At 39.8% G+C, this 16,022-nt stretch overlaps 1 protein-coding gene across 7 annotated transcripts in view; it reads right to left on the bottom strand.

Annotated features, from left to right (window-relative positions):
• The window catches only part of LOC139473414 (protein Obscurin-like), a 141,558-nt gene that overhangs the window by 31,859 nt on the left and 93,677 nt on the right, over positions 1-16,022 (bottom strand). For 5 of the 7 annotated variants that reach the window (XM_071255977.1, XM_071255979.1, XM_071255980.1 and 2 more), the window contains 14 exons: positions 15,078-15,155; positions 13,489-13,794; positions 12,693-12,731; positions 11,937-12,239; positions 11,221-11,526; positions 10,660-10,968; positions 9,705-10,001; positions 8,635-8,937; positions 8,125-8,424; positions 7,141-7,443; positions 6,341-6,643; positions 4,611-4,637; positions 2,124-2,417; positions 1,357-1,653 (listed from right to left, as the gene is read on the bottom strand). In XM_071255977.1, the coding sequence (XP_071112078.1) occupies positions 1,357-1,653; positions 2,124-2,417; positions 4,611-4,637; positions 6,341-6,643; positions 7,141-7,443; positions 8,125-8,424; positions 8,635-8,937; positions 9,705-10,001; positions 10,660-10,968; positions 11,221-11,526; positions 11,937-12,239; positions 12,693-12,731; positions 13,489-13,794; positions 15,078-15,155 (3,465 nt within the window). The remainder of the gene's footprint in view (positions 1-1,356; positions 1,654-2,123; positions 2,418-4,610; positions 4,638-6,340; positions 6,644-7,140; positions 7,444-8,124; positions 8,425-8,634; positions 8,938-9,704; positions 10,002-10,659; positions 10,969-11,220; positions 11,527-11,936; positions 12,240-12,692; positions 12,732-13,488; positions 13,795-15,077; positions 15,156-16,022) is intronic. The other 2 variants (XM_071255983.1, XM_071255981.1) reach the window with 2 other exon arrangements.

The raw sequence follows: 16,022 nt of genomic DNA, 5'->3' as shown, positions 1-16,022 counted from the left end.
AAAACACCTTGTTCTATGACTACATATATCACACCCTCATTATTAGCTGACACACTTCACACCCTCATAAGCCTACATACAAAACACCTTGTTCTATGACTACATATATCACACCCTCATTATTAGATGACACACTTCACACCCTCATAAGCCTACATACAAAAACACCTCATTCTATGCCTACATATATCACACACTTTATCATCCTACTCACTTCATTCCTTCATGAACCTACCTACAAAACACCCCATAATATGCCACATACATCACACCCTCTTTATTAGCTGACACACTTCAACTTATTATGAGTCAGTTAGCTCTGTTCGAGGATTTTCAATTTATGGCACTACTTATTACAGGTTTCTTTTAACCACCCCACCGACCCCCCCTCTAATGAAACACAAGGTTAGTGTTAAATTTGGCATCTTAGCCTTCTGCTTTAACTACCCGGTATAATATTTCAGGGAAAAACTATATTTATATTACACAATACATGGGAGTAGATTAAACTTTATTTCTTAAACAAAGATTTCAGAAATACCTATCTCAGAGATAAGTTAAATACTCTAAATATGAACTGGTGGACAGTCTTAACTTGTCATGACAACTCAGTGGCAGAGGCTGCAAGCTACTGTTCAGACATTAGCAAAGTATCATCCATTCCTGTCTACAGTAAAACCTTCATCTGAGTAGGCTCTGAATATCCAGGAAGGAAAATATCAAATACATGGATATGTGGACTTGTCGATAAAAAATACACCTAAGTGAGAATGTACGCTTAAGTGTAGTCATGTGACCAAGCAGTGACATCATATGTTAGCGACGTCATAGTCGCTAACCATCAGTCTTAGCTCTGTTCATGCCCACAAAGCAGACATGTCCGAAGAAGATGGTAACATGCAAAAGGCAATTACACATACAGGTATTGAGAAAACACTGGATAAAACAAACATATTATATTTCCAACAATAAACTTTATTTTGTTGTGTCATTGCTTGGTCACTATGATGTAATGTACTTTAAACTCATGTGTAGAATCGAACCTGGGTCTTCGGTTGGACGAGTGAATGTTTCAACCATACAATTATTATGCCCTTATTATGCATTTACAGATGTCGATCTGTTTAGGGCAAGATTTTCATATGAAGCGAACAGTTCATCAGACCATAGCTTTCCCCAGGCAACACACAAATCAAGCAATTTGGCAGTAACATCAGGGCAGGGATGGCTTAAACTTATAGTCTTCATACACTGTATCCTAATTCAAGAACACACCAAAGTGCTATGCATTAGAAAGCACCCTAACCATTGGGCTACAACCACTTCACAACATTGTCACAAGACAAATATACTTACCAGGCTTTCTGTACAGGTAGACCGGGTATGATGGTTCTGAGGGGCCTTCTTCTGTAATGGCGCGGACTCTGAACGCATAGTCTTGTCTGGGCCGAAGTCCAGTCACCTGATAGGAAAGGTCTGAGGTGTTGGGAACAAGAGTTCGCCAGTGGGTGGTTGGGAGTTCACGAATCTCCAGACGGTAACGGAGGTCCATTGGAGAGAAGGATGGGAGATAGACTGGTCGCCATGACACCCTGACAGAGTCGCCATGGATATCATAGATCTCAGGCTTCTCTACTGGGACTCTCGGCACAACTGGAAGGAAAAAAATCAAATAAGATATTGCTGAATCATTCAAACCTGCTCAAATTATAGATTTGTTTTCATGCTTTGTGTTGCTGTGAAGTTCCAGAAAAAAAATAAAACTGAATTGTCAATGGTCATAGTTTATTAAAACACTCACCAAGTGTCTCCCTTGTTCACTATAAAGCATTTCCACATCTGGAGATCTGGTGTGAGTGAGTGAGTTGCATTTAACACTGCGTCTAACAGCATTTCAGTTATTTCATAGCTAAATATCACAAATAACAGAGGGTGACATCATGAACTGGCTTTACTCATGGTACAATGTACGGAACTGAATATATATGTCAGTTGTCAGTGGTACGACTTTAACTTGCTATCAACTCCAAGCTACCCCACTGCCAATCTTCAGAAGGAAAAGAGATCTAACTAAACTGTTGGAAGGGACAGAAAGGGACAGAAAGGAGTTCTGTGATACTGACCTCTTCTGGGAGAGTAGGAAATGGGAATAGATGGTGCGCTAAGACCAGTATCAGTCTCGGCACGGATCCGGAACACGTGATCCCTATAGCGGTCAAGGTCTGTCAGCTTGTATGATGGTTCAGTCAGCTTGGACACATATGGATGCCAATCACGTTCTTTGGGTCTCCATGTCTCGATCTGATATGTTGGTGTTGTCTTCTCATATGCAGGGATCTCAGGTCGTTTCCAAGACAGCCGCAAATTGGATGGTTCATAGTCTTCAAATTCTGGAATTTCAATTGGTCCTCGAATATCTACAAAAACAGACATACCTCTTTACTCCCTATGTGCCACCTTTCTGAAGGATGATCTGCACCCCAAAATGGGACACATGTTGCCTCTCATGGTCATCCAAGAGTGAGGGAAAAACATATGTCATCTGACCCCCCCAAAAAAACTTGTAAAAGCTTAAGCAGAGGATCATTAATAGTATCAGTTACATGGACATGTTAGAAGACTGCTCACTAAGCAGGAATAAGCTGAGCTGATTCTAAGCAAGGGAAGACAACTCTCACTTACTTGCCACTTTTACCATTCCATAAAGCATTCTTAGCATTGACAAAACTGCTGTAGCACACAGATGTCTCCATAGAACTGGATCCAGAGGAACACTGTTATTTTGCACTGCATTTTGTTATTTTGTAAATTAATAAGCAATAGGGGAGTTATTTTAACTAAAATTAGTTTTCTCCGTTTCAAATGATTTACAGATATTGAGGAAAAGGGAAAATGATCTTGTATAGCGAGGATAAGGTTGACTAAATCCTAAGACTTAAGGATGGGTATTATTCAGAGTACAAACTGAGACTCAGATTAGGCACATATTGTTAACAGATCAGAGGTATGTCATTTTTGCAGGTACCAGTACATTTATTTCAGAATCACAACACTAAGACACTGCAATATCTAAAGGCAGTAAAAAGGGGTACAATGATATATCACTTGACTGAATGTAATATTAATCATTTTGTATGAAACTATTACACAATATTTTGAAATAAAAGCTTTTACTGACATTTTAATATTTCTTACAAAATTATGATCAATATCTCTGAAAAGTACTTTGATGATGATATATGCTAAACTTTTCATGTTACAAATGTAATTACTTCAACAGATCATGAGATCATCTTTGTTTGAATTTGGTAATTATGAAAGAATTACATGAGAGGACTACATCAGGAAGCAAGGCATATGGGACAGGCTATGCACACTAACAAGACAACAGGGGTTTTATAAGCAAATATAAAATTTAAAAATCACAACACTGAAAATGTAAAACAAAATTAAAATAAAATAAAATTTAAAAAATATATAATACAACCCAAAGAATCAAAATATTAAAATAATAAAAATTCAAAATGTCAAAGCAATAATGATATGAAATGCATGTATATTATATATATATATGACATAAACAACATATATAAGATTGGATCTATATTTCGTTACACAATAGTTTAGTAAAGGATCACCATATACTGAAAATATTTTCTTTAATGTAATGATTGTGTGTGGATTTTGAAATGAACTTTTCCACTTTTCTCAAAAACTTTTGAAGGTGATACTTTCCTAAATCTGCCTCATAACGTCATTCTTACATTAAAGTTCACCTATATGTAAACTACAAATTAGATATATATACACAACAATCATTCTGGTGTTACTTGACTGAACTAAAAGACCACCCTTATAATGACTATTTTTACACATGTGTGTTAAATAGAGGAATGATTATCAAAGGGTCTTCACAATATTCAAGGGTTATGAAAACTGTGTTTTGTAAACTGTGAGAAAGAGGGAGAGGATACACAAGTGAAAACATCAAAGTATTATTTTGCACAAGGAAGTGCCTCAGTGAACAATGGGGTGTTTTTAAAACGTGAAGAAGTTTAAACATTTATATACAATAGAAACTGACAAGGTCTTGCTTTCCCTAAGAAGAACAATGATAGTAAACATTGTCATAAATCATAATAATAACATATCTATTTCATTACCAAATATAACCTACTTACTTGAAAACCATTAATCGAAAATAGAGTATTTAATTCTCTAAGAATGAAATTTACACTTTTTGCTGGAAAAAGGTGAAATAATGCAAAAATTTATATAAAATAGCAGCTACATCTACATTTCTATATGTTTCCCATAAATATATATGGTACAATCAATCAGTCGGTGTTCTAGATAAGCATCTCATGCCTGGAATTTATATTATTCAGCTTGAATAGCCTTATCACCACACCAAGTCTTGGGTATAGAATATACTCATAGTATGAACAATATTGCAGATATCATGCTAATGATTCATAAAGTTTGTGAAATTCAAGTGATGTCATGCGGAGAGAGAGAAAGAAGTGCCCTTGTCCCACTCGATATGTCATAATATATTATCAATTTTCTAAGAAAATCGTTCCATAGTGTAGTGCATGCATCTATGTTACCTTCCGCAATGTTTCTCAGTCTGTAATCTACAAACAAATCACATCACATGATGTCACACCTGACTGGAGTGTGTCACAACATTTCACTGCAACTGATTGCAATGAACAAGCATGTCAATTCTATTCGACCCAGTTTGTGCACACTTATTTTGATCTATGACAGATAAATAGAGGAATTAAATCATAAGGTGTTTGTTCTAAAAAAGGAGATTTAAGACATTTTATGTGAATATTCAGTACAAACAAGGAATGATGCACTATGCAAAATTTCAATGCATAAAAGTATTTTAATTCTGCTTTATATAGTTAGACCAGATCATTTCTATTCCTTTCTTGGTGAATCCAAGACCAAGACCAAAATAGTCATCTTCAGTCATAGGAGTGGTCCTTAGCAAATGTAGAGCAGTATAGTTGCATTTCAATTACAAAAATATATATAATAACATCAGAATGAAAAACACATGCATTAAAGATAATAATGTTTTATATTCCTCGCAAATAGGTCTTGAATTAGGTCAAACAAAGTTACAAATTGAAATAAGTGCTCTTATAACCCCCAAAAAGGAATTTTGATCTTTGCTTATGTTTGTCATTTTGTTCATCAGAAACACAAGGCAAGAAATGATCTGGCTTTAAGACAAAAAAGGCAATTACTTCGTCTGTCAGCATCAATCTCTCTAAAGTTGTTCCCTGGGAAATGTGATGTTAATAGATGCAGTATAGTACATGCTATTTCAACAGCATGTTTATTGCTAAATGTTTCAATATACTGGCCAAGGGACATAACACTCATAACCTTAGTATTTACTCAAGGTATAATCTTTGCTAATGGTGAACCTCAAGAGAATAATTTGTGGGTGGCTATTGTTTTACACTGCGAGAAACCGTTGGGTTACTGTGTTAGCAAAAACTCTTACCGAGTTTCCAATTACCTTGGAGCAGCAATTATAGAAGTTGGAGCACATGATGAATAAGGTATGTGAAGAATATGACTATCAGTTTCATTTATATTGAGCAGCAAATTATTGGTTGAGATCAATACACAAGTATCAAGCTAATCATTACAGCTGATATTACGTATTTAGTCACATTTATCACCATTCCTGAAACTAATACATCACATTTCATGTTACTATTCGACTAAAATGTATATGCATCTTAAAGTAGACAAAATGTGTAGAATATTCTACCTTCCCCATTTACACCAACCCCATACCCATCCCTCCCCACACCACCCTCACATCTCCTCCCTCACCCAAATCATCCACCCCCATATCCATCCATCCCCATACAACCCTCACATCTCCTCCCTTACCCAAATCCTCCACCCCCATATCCATCCCTCCCCAGACCACCCTCACATCTCCTCCTTCACCAAAATCCTCCAACCCCATATCCATCAATCTCCAAACCACCCTCACATCTCCTCCTTCAACCAAATCATCCATCCCCATATCCATCCCTCCCCACACCACCCTCACATTTCCTCCCTCACCCAAATCCTCCACCCCCATATCCATCCCTCCCCACACCACCCTCACATCTCCTCCTTCACCCAAATCCTCCAACCCCATATCCATCCCTCCCCACACCACCCTCACATCTCCTCCTTCACCAAAATCCTCCAACCCCATATCCATCCCTCCCCACACCACCCTCACATCTCCTCCTTCACCCAAATCCTCCACCTTCATATGCATCCCTCCCAGTACCACCTTTCCTCGTCCTACCTGTAAATCTTGGCATCCTGGATGGTTGTGTTGGAGAGCTCATGCCATAGTCATTCTCAGCCTGTACACGGAACGCATAGTCTCGGTCTGGGTTAAGGCCATACACATGGTATGATGTGTTAGGGATTCTCCTCACTAGAGGGCGCCAGTTGGTGTCAGGCAACTCTTGGAACAGGATCGTATAAGTCACAGGAATCTGGTCACGTACATATGATGGCATGTCTGCTGTTCGCCATGACATCCGGACAGATCCTGGGCGCATGTCTGACATGAATGGTTCTTCCTGGGGCAAGTATGGTGGCACTGCAATCAGAATTGAAAATCATTTAAGAACTTCATTTGTAAACAATTGCTTCTACCAGTGAAATATGAAATAGGTGTTGTTAATTTTGCACTTGAAGAAGATACAATTGTAATACCATAATGTATAAAATATAGGATTAAGTGAGTCCATAGATTAGAATGCTGTAGTGAAATAATTTAAGAATCAAGGCATATTATGTAAAATGTATCAATGTAAACTACACTTTCATAGCAATCATTCTAAACAGAGTATCTCCAGAGCAAGAACTGTACCGGGGGGAACCTTGCAAACCATTTCTTCCAAGTCAAAAGAGATATGATTTCCTCACAAGTCTCAGTGATAGAGTCTCTGAGTAAAGAATTAGACTGCCTTTAGCCAAGTTTAAGCATGGCTTGATGCCAGTACCAAGAAATATACTGAAAATGACCTCCTGTCATAACAAAATAATCTTAACCAAACAATATAGGATCTAGAAGGTCCAAAACAATGTCTGTACCTGCTCGTTTTCTCACAACAACTGAATCAGTCGGCTCCCCAAGACCGTAGTCGTTCTCTGCCCTGACCCTGAAGGAGTAGTCTCGGTCTGGAACCAGTCCTGTCACCTGACTCTGTGTCTTCGGGATACCCCGTGTGTGAACCTTCCAGTCACCGCCAGGTGAGTCGATCATCTCGATACGGTATGTGGCCGGTGAGTAATCTGTGATGCGAGTCGGAAGTTCCACATTCCGCCAGGACAACGTGAGGGAGTCAGGCTGGATGTTGAAGGCATACGGCATCTCTCTGGGCATGTGTGGAGGGCCTGGATAGAAGATTGAATGGATGGAATTCAGATACACCAACATGATGTTTTTGTCATATTTCTAACAAAGTTGAATGGTGGAAGACATGTAAATGAATTCCATTTAAACATTCTTAACATCTATACTGCACATATTGCAGATACCAGTGGTAAAATCTACTCTGAAAATGCACCCAGGAAGGTCATTGCTGCCTGTTTAATACCATGGTAAGTCTGTATACATTCAAGCAGTAACCCAGGAAATTCTAAATCATCAAACTGTATTTGCTCATATTAACATTAAAGTAAAGGGTAACACGAACAGGTGAATGTTTTGCAGGTAAAATCACCTTGCCTCTCGCATAATTTCTTTTAGTCAAATATTCAGCTCGTTCATGATGTTAACCTCTTCGGTCTCGTAAACAAGACATGTCTACAAAGCAATCTCAGTGCTACAACTACTATGCCAAAGTATGGTATGGTCTTAGTGCCACGATCGCTCTGTAGAAGAGCTGATGTTTGTGGTTCAATCAGATAAATCATTCAGTAATTTCATGGCCACCCAAATTTCTTTACCCCGAACTACTCCCTAGTAGACAACTTCAGCAACCTGTTCAGAAACTTCAGAAACTTATAACTCAAAATTCTAATTCCTATCAACATCATATATTTTGACAAAAAATGATGATGCTTTGGACTTACTTGCTCTGTGTGGCAGGTAGGCTCCAGGTGTTGGCTCACTATCGATGCCATCTCCCTCAGCACATACTCGGAACATGTAGTCGCGATCTGGATTGAGGAATCGGGCAGTGTAACTGTTTCCAGGGATGTTGGTGGCGATAGGTGTCCATACTCCACCTGAAGGCTCCTTAGACTCAATACGATACGTAACTGGAGTCGACAACTTGGTTCCAGTAGGAAGTGTCAGTGGTCGCCATGACAACAACGCAGAGTCAGCGCAAATGTTGGAGATGATTGGTTCCCTCTGTGGCAGTGCCAGAACTGAAAGAAGAATGTCTCCACATTATAACTTTCTCAATGTTGCATCAGTCACTTGAAACATGCCTTCTGAAAAAATTCATGATATCAACGGGAATTATCTTTCCTTGCCTAAACTTTGCCACCTTGGATGCTGTCTAGTTTGAATTTGATTTCTGTCATTTTGAAAATAATTTTCTGATGAGAAAAATTTCATTTTATAGCCTAACTGACCTGGTCTTCTGTTCAACCGGAGTGGAATGCTGGACTCTCCGGGACCATACTCAGTGTCCGGGCGGATGCGGAAGATGTAGTCCTTGTCAGGGCGGAGTGCGTTCACCACGTACATGGTGTCAGGGATACGTCGAGCCAACGTCAGCCAGGTGGAGCTTGGGGGCTCCTGTATCTCAACTGTGTACGTAATTGGGATAGGTTTGCGGGTGTACATCGGCAATTCAGCAGGTCGCCATGACAACCTGATGGAATCTGGACCCATCTCAGACATGATTGGTTGTCTTATAGGCAGTCGTGGCCTCACTAAAAAGAAAACAGTTGGGTCCTTTGAATAATCAAGTCTATATCAATACTTCACTCTGCAACAGTCACAGAGCTCTACCACCCATAAAGCCCCGTCACAGAGCTCTACCACCCATACAGCCCAGTCACAGAGCTCTACCAGCCATACAGCCCAGTCACAGAGCTCTACCACCCATACTACACCATCACAGAGCTCTACCACCCATACAGCCCAGTCACAGAGCTCTACCACCCATACAGCCCTGTCACAGAGCTCTACCACCCATACAGCCCCGTCACAGAGCTCTACCACCAATACAGCCCCGTCACAGAGCTCTACCACCCATACAGTCCCGTCACAGAGCTCTACCACCCATACAGCCCTGTCACAGAGCTCTACCACCAATACAGCCCCGTCACAGAGCTCTACCACCCATACAGCCCAGTCACAGAGCGCTACCAGCCATACAGCCCCGTCACAGAGCTCTACCACCCATACAGCCATACAGCCCCGTCACAGAGCTCTACCACCCATACAGTCCCGTCACAGAGCTCTACCGCCCAGCCATGTTGTTGTGAGTCATTGTGCTGTGTGTGCAAGGTATATTGCACATGCAATCAACAACTGGTTTGCCTTGTCCCAGATTGGAATATTTATACACATCTTTAATATGACTGGAATAATCTTGCCTGCATGTCAAAAGAGAAATCACAGAAACTATCAAAGCGTATATTGTAAAGAAGTTAATAAGTCAATCATAAAGTATGTGTATGTTCAGATAGTTTACCTGGGAAAGATGTGAGAGTAACGGCAGGATAGGGTTCGAGATCAGCAAGAATACCCATTGGCTTGATTCGGAAGGCGTAATCTCGTCCTGGAGTGAGGCCTGTCACAAGGTAGGTATTGTCTTTCACGTCACGTGCGATTGGTCTCCAGTCCAGGCTTGGAACTTCCTGTGTCTCAATCTGGTATCTGACTGGTTCCATATCTTGGTCAGGAAGACTGAGTGGTCGCCATGACAACCTGACACTGTCAGGTTTAATTTCAGACAGCTTGACACCTTCTGTGATTGGTCTCATTGGAGCTGTAATGAATTCAAAGAAATCATGGAACAATAGATTAAGGGACATATTTCCTGTACACCTATGTTGGGTTGCTAACATAACAGCCAACATGAGCCTCATTTGATTGAGTTATGTTTCTTCAAAAAATGGCTGAAGCAATTGAAACCAAAACCAAATTAGAAGAATATCATCCTGGGGAACTAGGACATCTTATAGACATTGGGTCTTTTAATACAAGCAAGTCAAGTAAACTATGAATGATCATGATCTGTTCCAAGTGTTGTGAAGAAAATTAAATCAACAAAACCCTTTCCATATTCATCAGAAATCTCAATTGCATGATTCCAACTATATCATGAGCATGTGTTTATGAAACACTATCAACTGTGATGATACCAGGTGTTTGCAAAAATGTAAGCATACCCTGCCTCACCGGTGGCACCCATCACAAATACATTCAAAGGCAAGTCAATTGTTTACCGGAAAACATATCGGAACACATGGTACAAGTCAAAATAGGGAATTGCACTGATGCATCAAATCTGGAAATGTCCTCTAATGTATTCTATAAAGCTTTTAGAGACCTTGAATGCTGTAACCTTGATCAAACAGCTTCTGAGCAAGAGTTGTATCAGTACGTGGAATTATGGCAGTTCAGGACACACACATCGGCCTTACCTATAGTCCTGGACATGCTGGCTGGGTATGAAGGAGGGCTGATTCCATACGGGGTAAGTCCTCGGACCCGGAACCTGTAGTCCTGTGTGGGCTCAATGTCTGGTAATCTGTAGGTCGTGCCTGGGATACCAGTGGCTAGAGGTCTCCAGTCATCCACTCCAGGTTCAGAGCCTTCAATCATGTAGGTCAGATGGTCTTCATCTGTTTCATAGGGGGGTACCTCCACTCGTCGCCATGACAACCGGACAGACTCATAGTCAGGCTCATAATCATCGATCTCCAAAGCATCAACAGGAACTCTGGATAGCGCTTTGAAAAAGATATTTTCAGTATATAAAGTATATATCTCATGTATCAATACTAAGTTCAAAGCTGATTCTTATAAATGACAGTGACATTCTTTTTCCATTAATATTTTTGTGAAAGAGATTATTACCTTTTTCCATTCATAGCTTACCAATGAAATTATACTATATTTATACCTTTAACATTGGGCCGGTTGTTTCAGAAGAGTGGGTGAGTGAGAATACATTATCTGGACCACTTCATGTCTACTCTTACCTAGAGTTCTGTACAGTGACGTAGCTGGACTGGGTTCTCCCAGGATTCCATCCGGAGACTCAGATCTCACACGGAATCGGTAATCCTGTCCCGGAGCCAATCCACGGACGATGTATGTGGTGTCTGGGATGTTACCGGCTACTCGGCTCCAGATGTTGCTGGGCGGCTCATTCCTCTCGATCATGTACCGCAGAGGTTCATCATGGCTCTCAAATGTAGGGATGTCAACACGGCGCCAGTTCAGCCTCACAGACTCCGGCTCCAACTCAACGATCTGGGGACGGCTGATTGGTACTCCAGGGAAAGCTGGAAGAACCAACATAATAATAATTTTAGTAACACTGTCAATACAGTAAGATTAGATATGGACTTTACCCTGATCATCTCTTTATGTCAATCAACATGCTCATTTAATTCATGTTGTTATTTATAAGCTGTTACTTGGACTATATTAAATCAGTGAATGATAGACCCATATAGGCTGGTATCAGTTTATAATGAAAGAAGATTAGAAAATATTAATTCCAGAAATGTGTCGCCCTTTGTCAAATTAGCTAAATATCATCACAAATGCATCAGACTAAAAAAAACTTACGATAATTTAACAAAGACTTTTGTAATACTGGTGTTGCCCCGTGGGTTTACACTTTAATTATTTTCTTGCGCTTCAATAAGGACCAGAGACCCATATTTTATCATTGCCTTACGTGACTTACCTTTGGCTCTTGGCAGCCATAATGGCTCCGAAGGCTCACTGATGCCATATTTATTCTCTGCTCGGACACGGATGTTGTAATCTCTGTCTCCAGCCAGATCAGACAGATACGCACTTGGGTCATGGATACGGTTCACTAGTGGCACCCAGTCCTCTCGGGGCAACTCCTGAGCTTCCAAACGATACGAAATTGGAGGTGCTTCAAATCGGTCAACAGGCAACCGAGCTGGTTCCCATGCCAACCTGACAGTCTCAGCGCCAATGTCTGTGATGTAGGGTTTAGCAGAGGGAAGTTTGGGAGCACCTGAAATGTTTTAAATGTCATTTTATGTCATTTCCAGCATTCAGATATGAAAAAAGTCATTCTTGCTGTGCACATGACCAATTTATTCAATCAATATATATACATATAAATAATTACATTCATATATTCAACAGGGGTCATTACTATATTTCAGCTGAACGACTAGGCAACATTTAAAATTTCACAGAAATGACAAAGAGAGTTTTCAAATCCTAAATTCCATGACTGATCACTGATTGTTGTCATTTCCTATCTGGAAACAAGTTAATGCTTTACTTCCAAGAAAAGGTGACAAGAGGAAAAATGGAAATTGCTCTCGTATGGTCATCATACAAGTTAAGGAACTGTAAGGTAATCCAAAGACGTACATGTATGAATGTCTTTGGGTCATCACAAAACAGGGCATGATTGATCAGACTATGGTCCTTTCTTTCAGGATTGGCTGTTACTTACCAATATAATCATCAAATTCTTTCGGAGTTTTCGTTGGTACTGGAAAAAGGAACATTGTTCAGATAATGATCCAAATTGTACCGGACATATAAAAGAAAAAATTGAAGGACTAAATTTGCATTTGTAATTTTGAAAATTTACCGGATTGGACCAAAAGAATTTATAATTTGAATGTCAATTGATATTCATTTCTCTCATCAACAGATAAATACACAAGTGTATCAGAAATGGAAGAACGCATTCATTAAAAACTTTATAGCTTGTGATTGGTTCAATTTCACACACAAGAAAATATTGGGCTGATGTCACATCTCAATGTTTTGACAACACTGATATGGACACTAGATTTAGAGCTCAGGTAGGTATCAGGTTTTTTTAAAGAAAGGATTAAATAACAGGATTGAATTCCAGCATACAAGATTTCCATCAACTCCACACATAACATACAACATACCCTCCAAATTAGTTTGTTCAAATAAAATCTGTTTGTTTGTTGTCTTATGCAACACTCAGCAATATTCCAGCTACATGATGTCACCCTGGAAATAACCGAGTCTGGACCAGACAATCCAGTGATAGATATTAGTAGCAACAATCCACATCTTCGTGGCTCTCAGCCGATTTACCGAGTGTTACCGCCCATCCATTATGTCACCTGTTACATGTACAATATGCTGCTGGGGATACAAATTAGGAGCTAACTGTCATTCACGAGAGAGAGGTAATCTGTATTCCTAATTGCTCAGAAGTTATTTTCAAAGTACTGACACCTGCTCATGCAAACTTTGATACCTACCTTCTCGTTTATCCAGCACAGCAGGGAGTGTGGGCTCACTGGATCCAAACTTGTTCTCTGCACGAACTCTGAAGTTGTATTCCTTGTTGGGAGAGAGGTCTTTAGCATAGTACTGAGTTCCGTGGAGGTCAGATGCGATACGGGACCATCTCATACTGGGCAGCTCTCGGGCCTCAAGGATGTAGGTGATTGGGCCTGAGGAGGTGGGGAGATCACTGGTGTGTGCTGGGAGCCAGCCCAACTTGACCCCATCTGGTTTGATGTCCAGGAGAACTGGTTTGTCAAATGGTAGCGAGGGAACATTGTCTGGAAGAAAAAAAAATCAAGCATGTTAAATATGACAGTGGCATTAACAGACGAGATACTTTGGAGTTATCTTCAATACTGTTTACAACACAATAAGAACCTGGACAAATCAGTTATAAAGCTAAGGGGACACTTGCAAGGATTTCAAAAATGTCAGTTTCATGTGATATACAAATGGCATGTTTAATGAGTGACTGAATATTGTTTTATCCCATGGTCAGCAACAATTGAGTCTATGCCAGGTAAACCAGGGGCTGATACAAAGAGCACTGATGAATGTCACATGGATACAATGACGCAATCAGCCAGGTCACACATTGTTACCACCAGATACTCATTTTAGTCATTTCTTGCAACAATCACAGGATACAGGGGACATATTCTTTGTCAGAATCCCCATTGCGGAGGCCACTTTGGAAAGGCGTATCACAGTTCAGGCCCCAGTGAAACACTGACAAATCGAACAAGTACATTACAGTTACCAATGAAATGACTAACAAGAAGGCAACATTGGCCAATCAGAAAGCAGCTTTCTCAAGCTGTACAGCACTGGTCACTTTACTGGCAACTTCCATCCTGGACTACACTTTAAAAAATATTTTGACAAAATTTGAAAAATGTCTCAGAGGTCTGAGAATGTATGGCAGTACCTCCCACGGGCTATGGAAAGTGTCTTCCGTTTCTATTGTTTATCCCATTGAAGTGAGAGATAGAAAATGATTTTGATCAGTCATTTAGGGCATAACTGTCATTTGGAATGTCCTGTGATAACTTTTTCGAGGTTGCATGATTAGAAGACACATTCTGACTGTCACTTTCCCTATCTGGTAAGCGACGCTCTGATTGGTCAGATGAAAGATCATTCTGAGGTGTAATGGGTAGAGCTTACTGAGGCAATGCTTAGTCAAATACAGTTTTTAATTTGGTGATAATATGTACAGTCAGGTCAATCCAAGAACTGATGAAATTTTTACCTTTAAAGAAAACAATTGCTGAAAATATGGCTTTTTAATTTCAACATTTACTTTTAAAAAAATTCTGTGCAGTTTTTGAAAAACAGTGCTAACTAGTATTCTAATATCAGTGTGTGAAATACAATCTATATTTTAGTATTTAAATCTGAACAGATATGCGTTACTGAGTGACCAAGGCATTGTCCCATAGAGATGATAGTCAATGGTGTATGGTAGGGTATATGGGCGTTACAACTGCAGTAACCCTCAGATTTCCCAGGGAAAGGGAAGGGTAGAGGTAGAAACTGTGCGGAGGAGTCATGAACTGACCTTCTGCCATTGCCTTGATAGCATAGGAAGGTGTGTAGTCAGGCATGATCACTCTCTCAGGGGAGTACGCCTTCTCCTCTGAAAAATACAAATAAAAGTGATGACACCCTTTTCATAATCATAGGAAATCTCTGCTAAAGGCAGAGTCCATTGTACAATTCTGACTATGTCATAAGCATGTGTTCATGAATTACAATTAAATAGTGAGAATACCAGGATTCGCAAATAGGTATCCTGCCCCACCAGTGGTACCCATCACAAGTCAATTGTTCAAAATAAAAATCATAGGAACATATGTTACAAGTCAAAATAGGAAATTGCATATAATAAAACAAAACAAAATTAGTTCCAGTATGTATATAAAGCCTAGGCAAGTACAGATCATACTAAACCAAGTCTAGTTTCCTTCATTCCACATCTTGAAAACAGCAGAAGAGGCAAGGTTCTTTCAAAAAAAAAATATTTTGAAAAAATGTTCTCGAATATACTGTGAAACCTGCGCATGCTGGATGGTACTGTGCCAAGGATACTCATCCAGATTAGCCAATTCCTGGTTTAACAAATCATTGTTGCAGAATAATGTTCTTTTGCATGTATAAATATGTCTCTAACAAGATCATCCTGTCTAACAAGGTTGCACTCTGTATGAAACACATATGTTTAACAATGTGGTGTGTGCTGAGTGACTTTATTCAAAGCTGGCCTCTGTTCACACAGCAGCAAATGGATACCCAGTTGGAAGAGCTGGTTATGTGTATACAAACCTTCTAGTGCCATTTATGCAGCTATAGTTGTATACTCTCCAGTCAGCTGAGAATCTTATTTTGGTACACTCAGTTCAAGTACCTAGTGCAAAAATTGTGCAGTACCAGGTGCATGGAAACGGTACAATACAGATATGCATTTATCATGAGTGAGTGAGTGAGTGAGTGAGTGAGCGAGTGA

Source organism: Haliotis cracherodii, unplaced genomic scaffold (assembly GCF_022045235.1).
Source record: "Haliotis cracherodii isolate W230 unplaced genomic scaffold, xgHalCrac1.p SCAF_29, whole genome shotgun sequence".
In the NCBI taxonomy this organism is placed as follows: Eukaryota; Metazoa; Mollusca; class Gastropoda; order Lepetellida; family Haliotidae; genus Haliotis; species Haliotis cracherodii.
The sequence above is the reverse complement of the archived record's forward strand: the minus strand, read 5'-3'. Positions and strand labels throughout refer to the sequence as shown.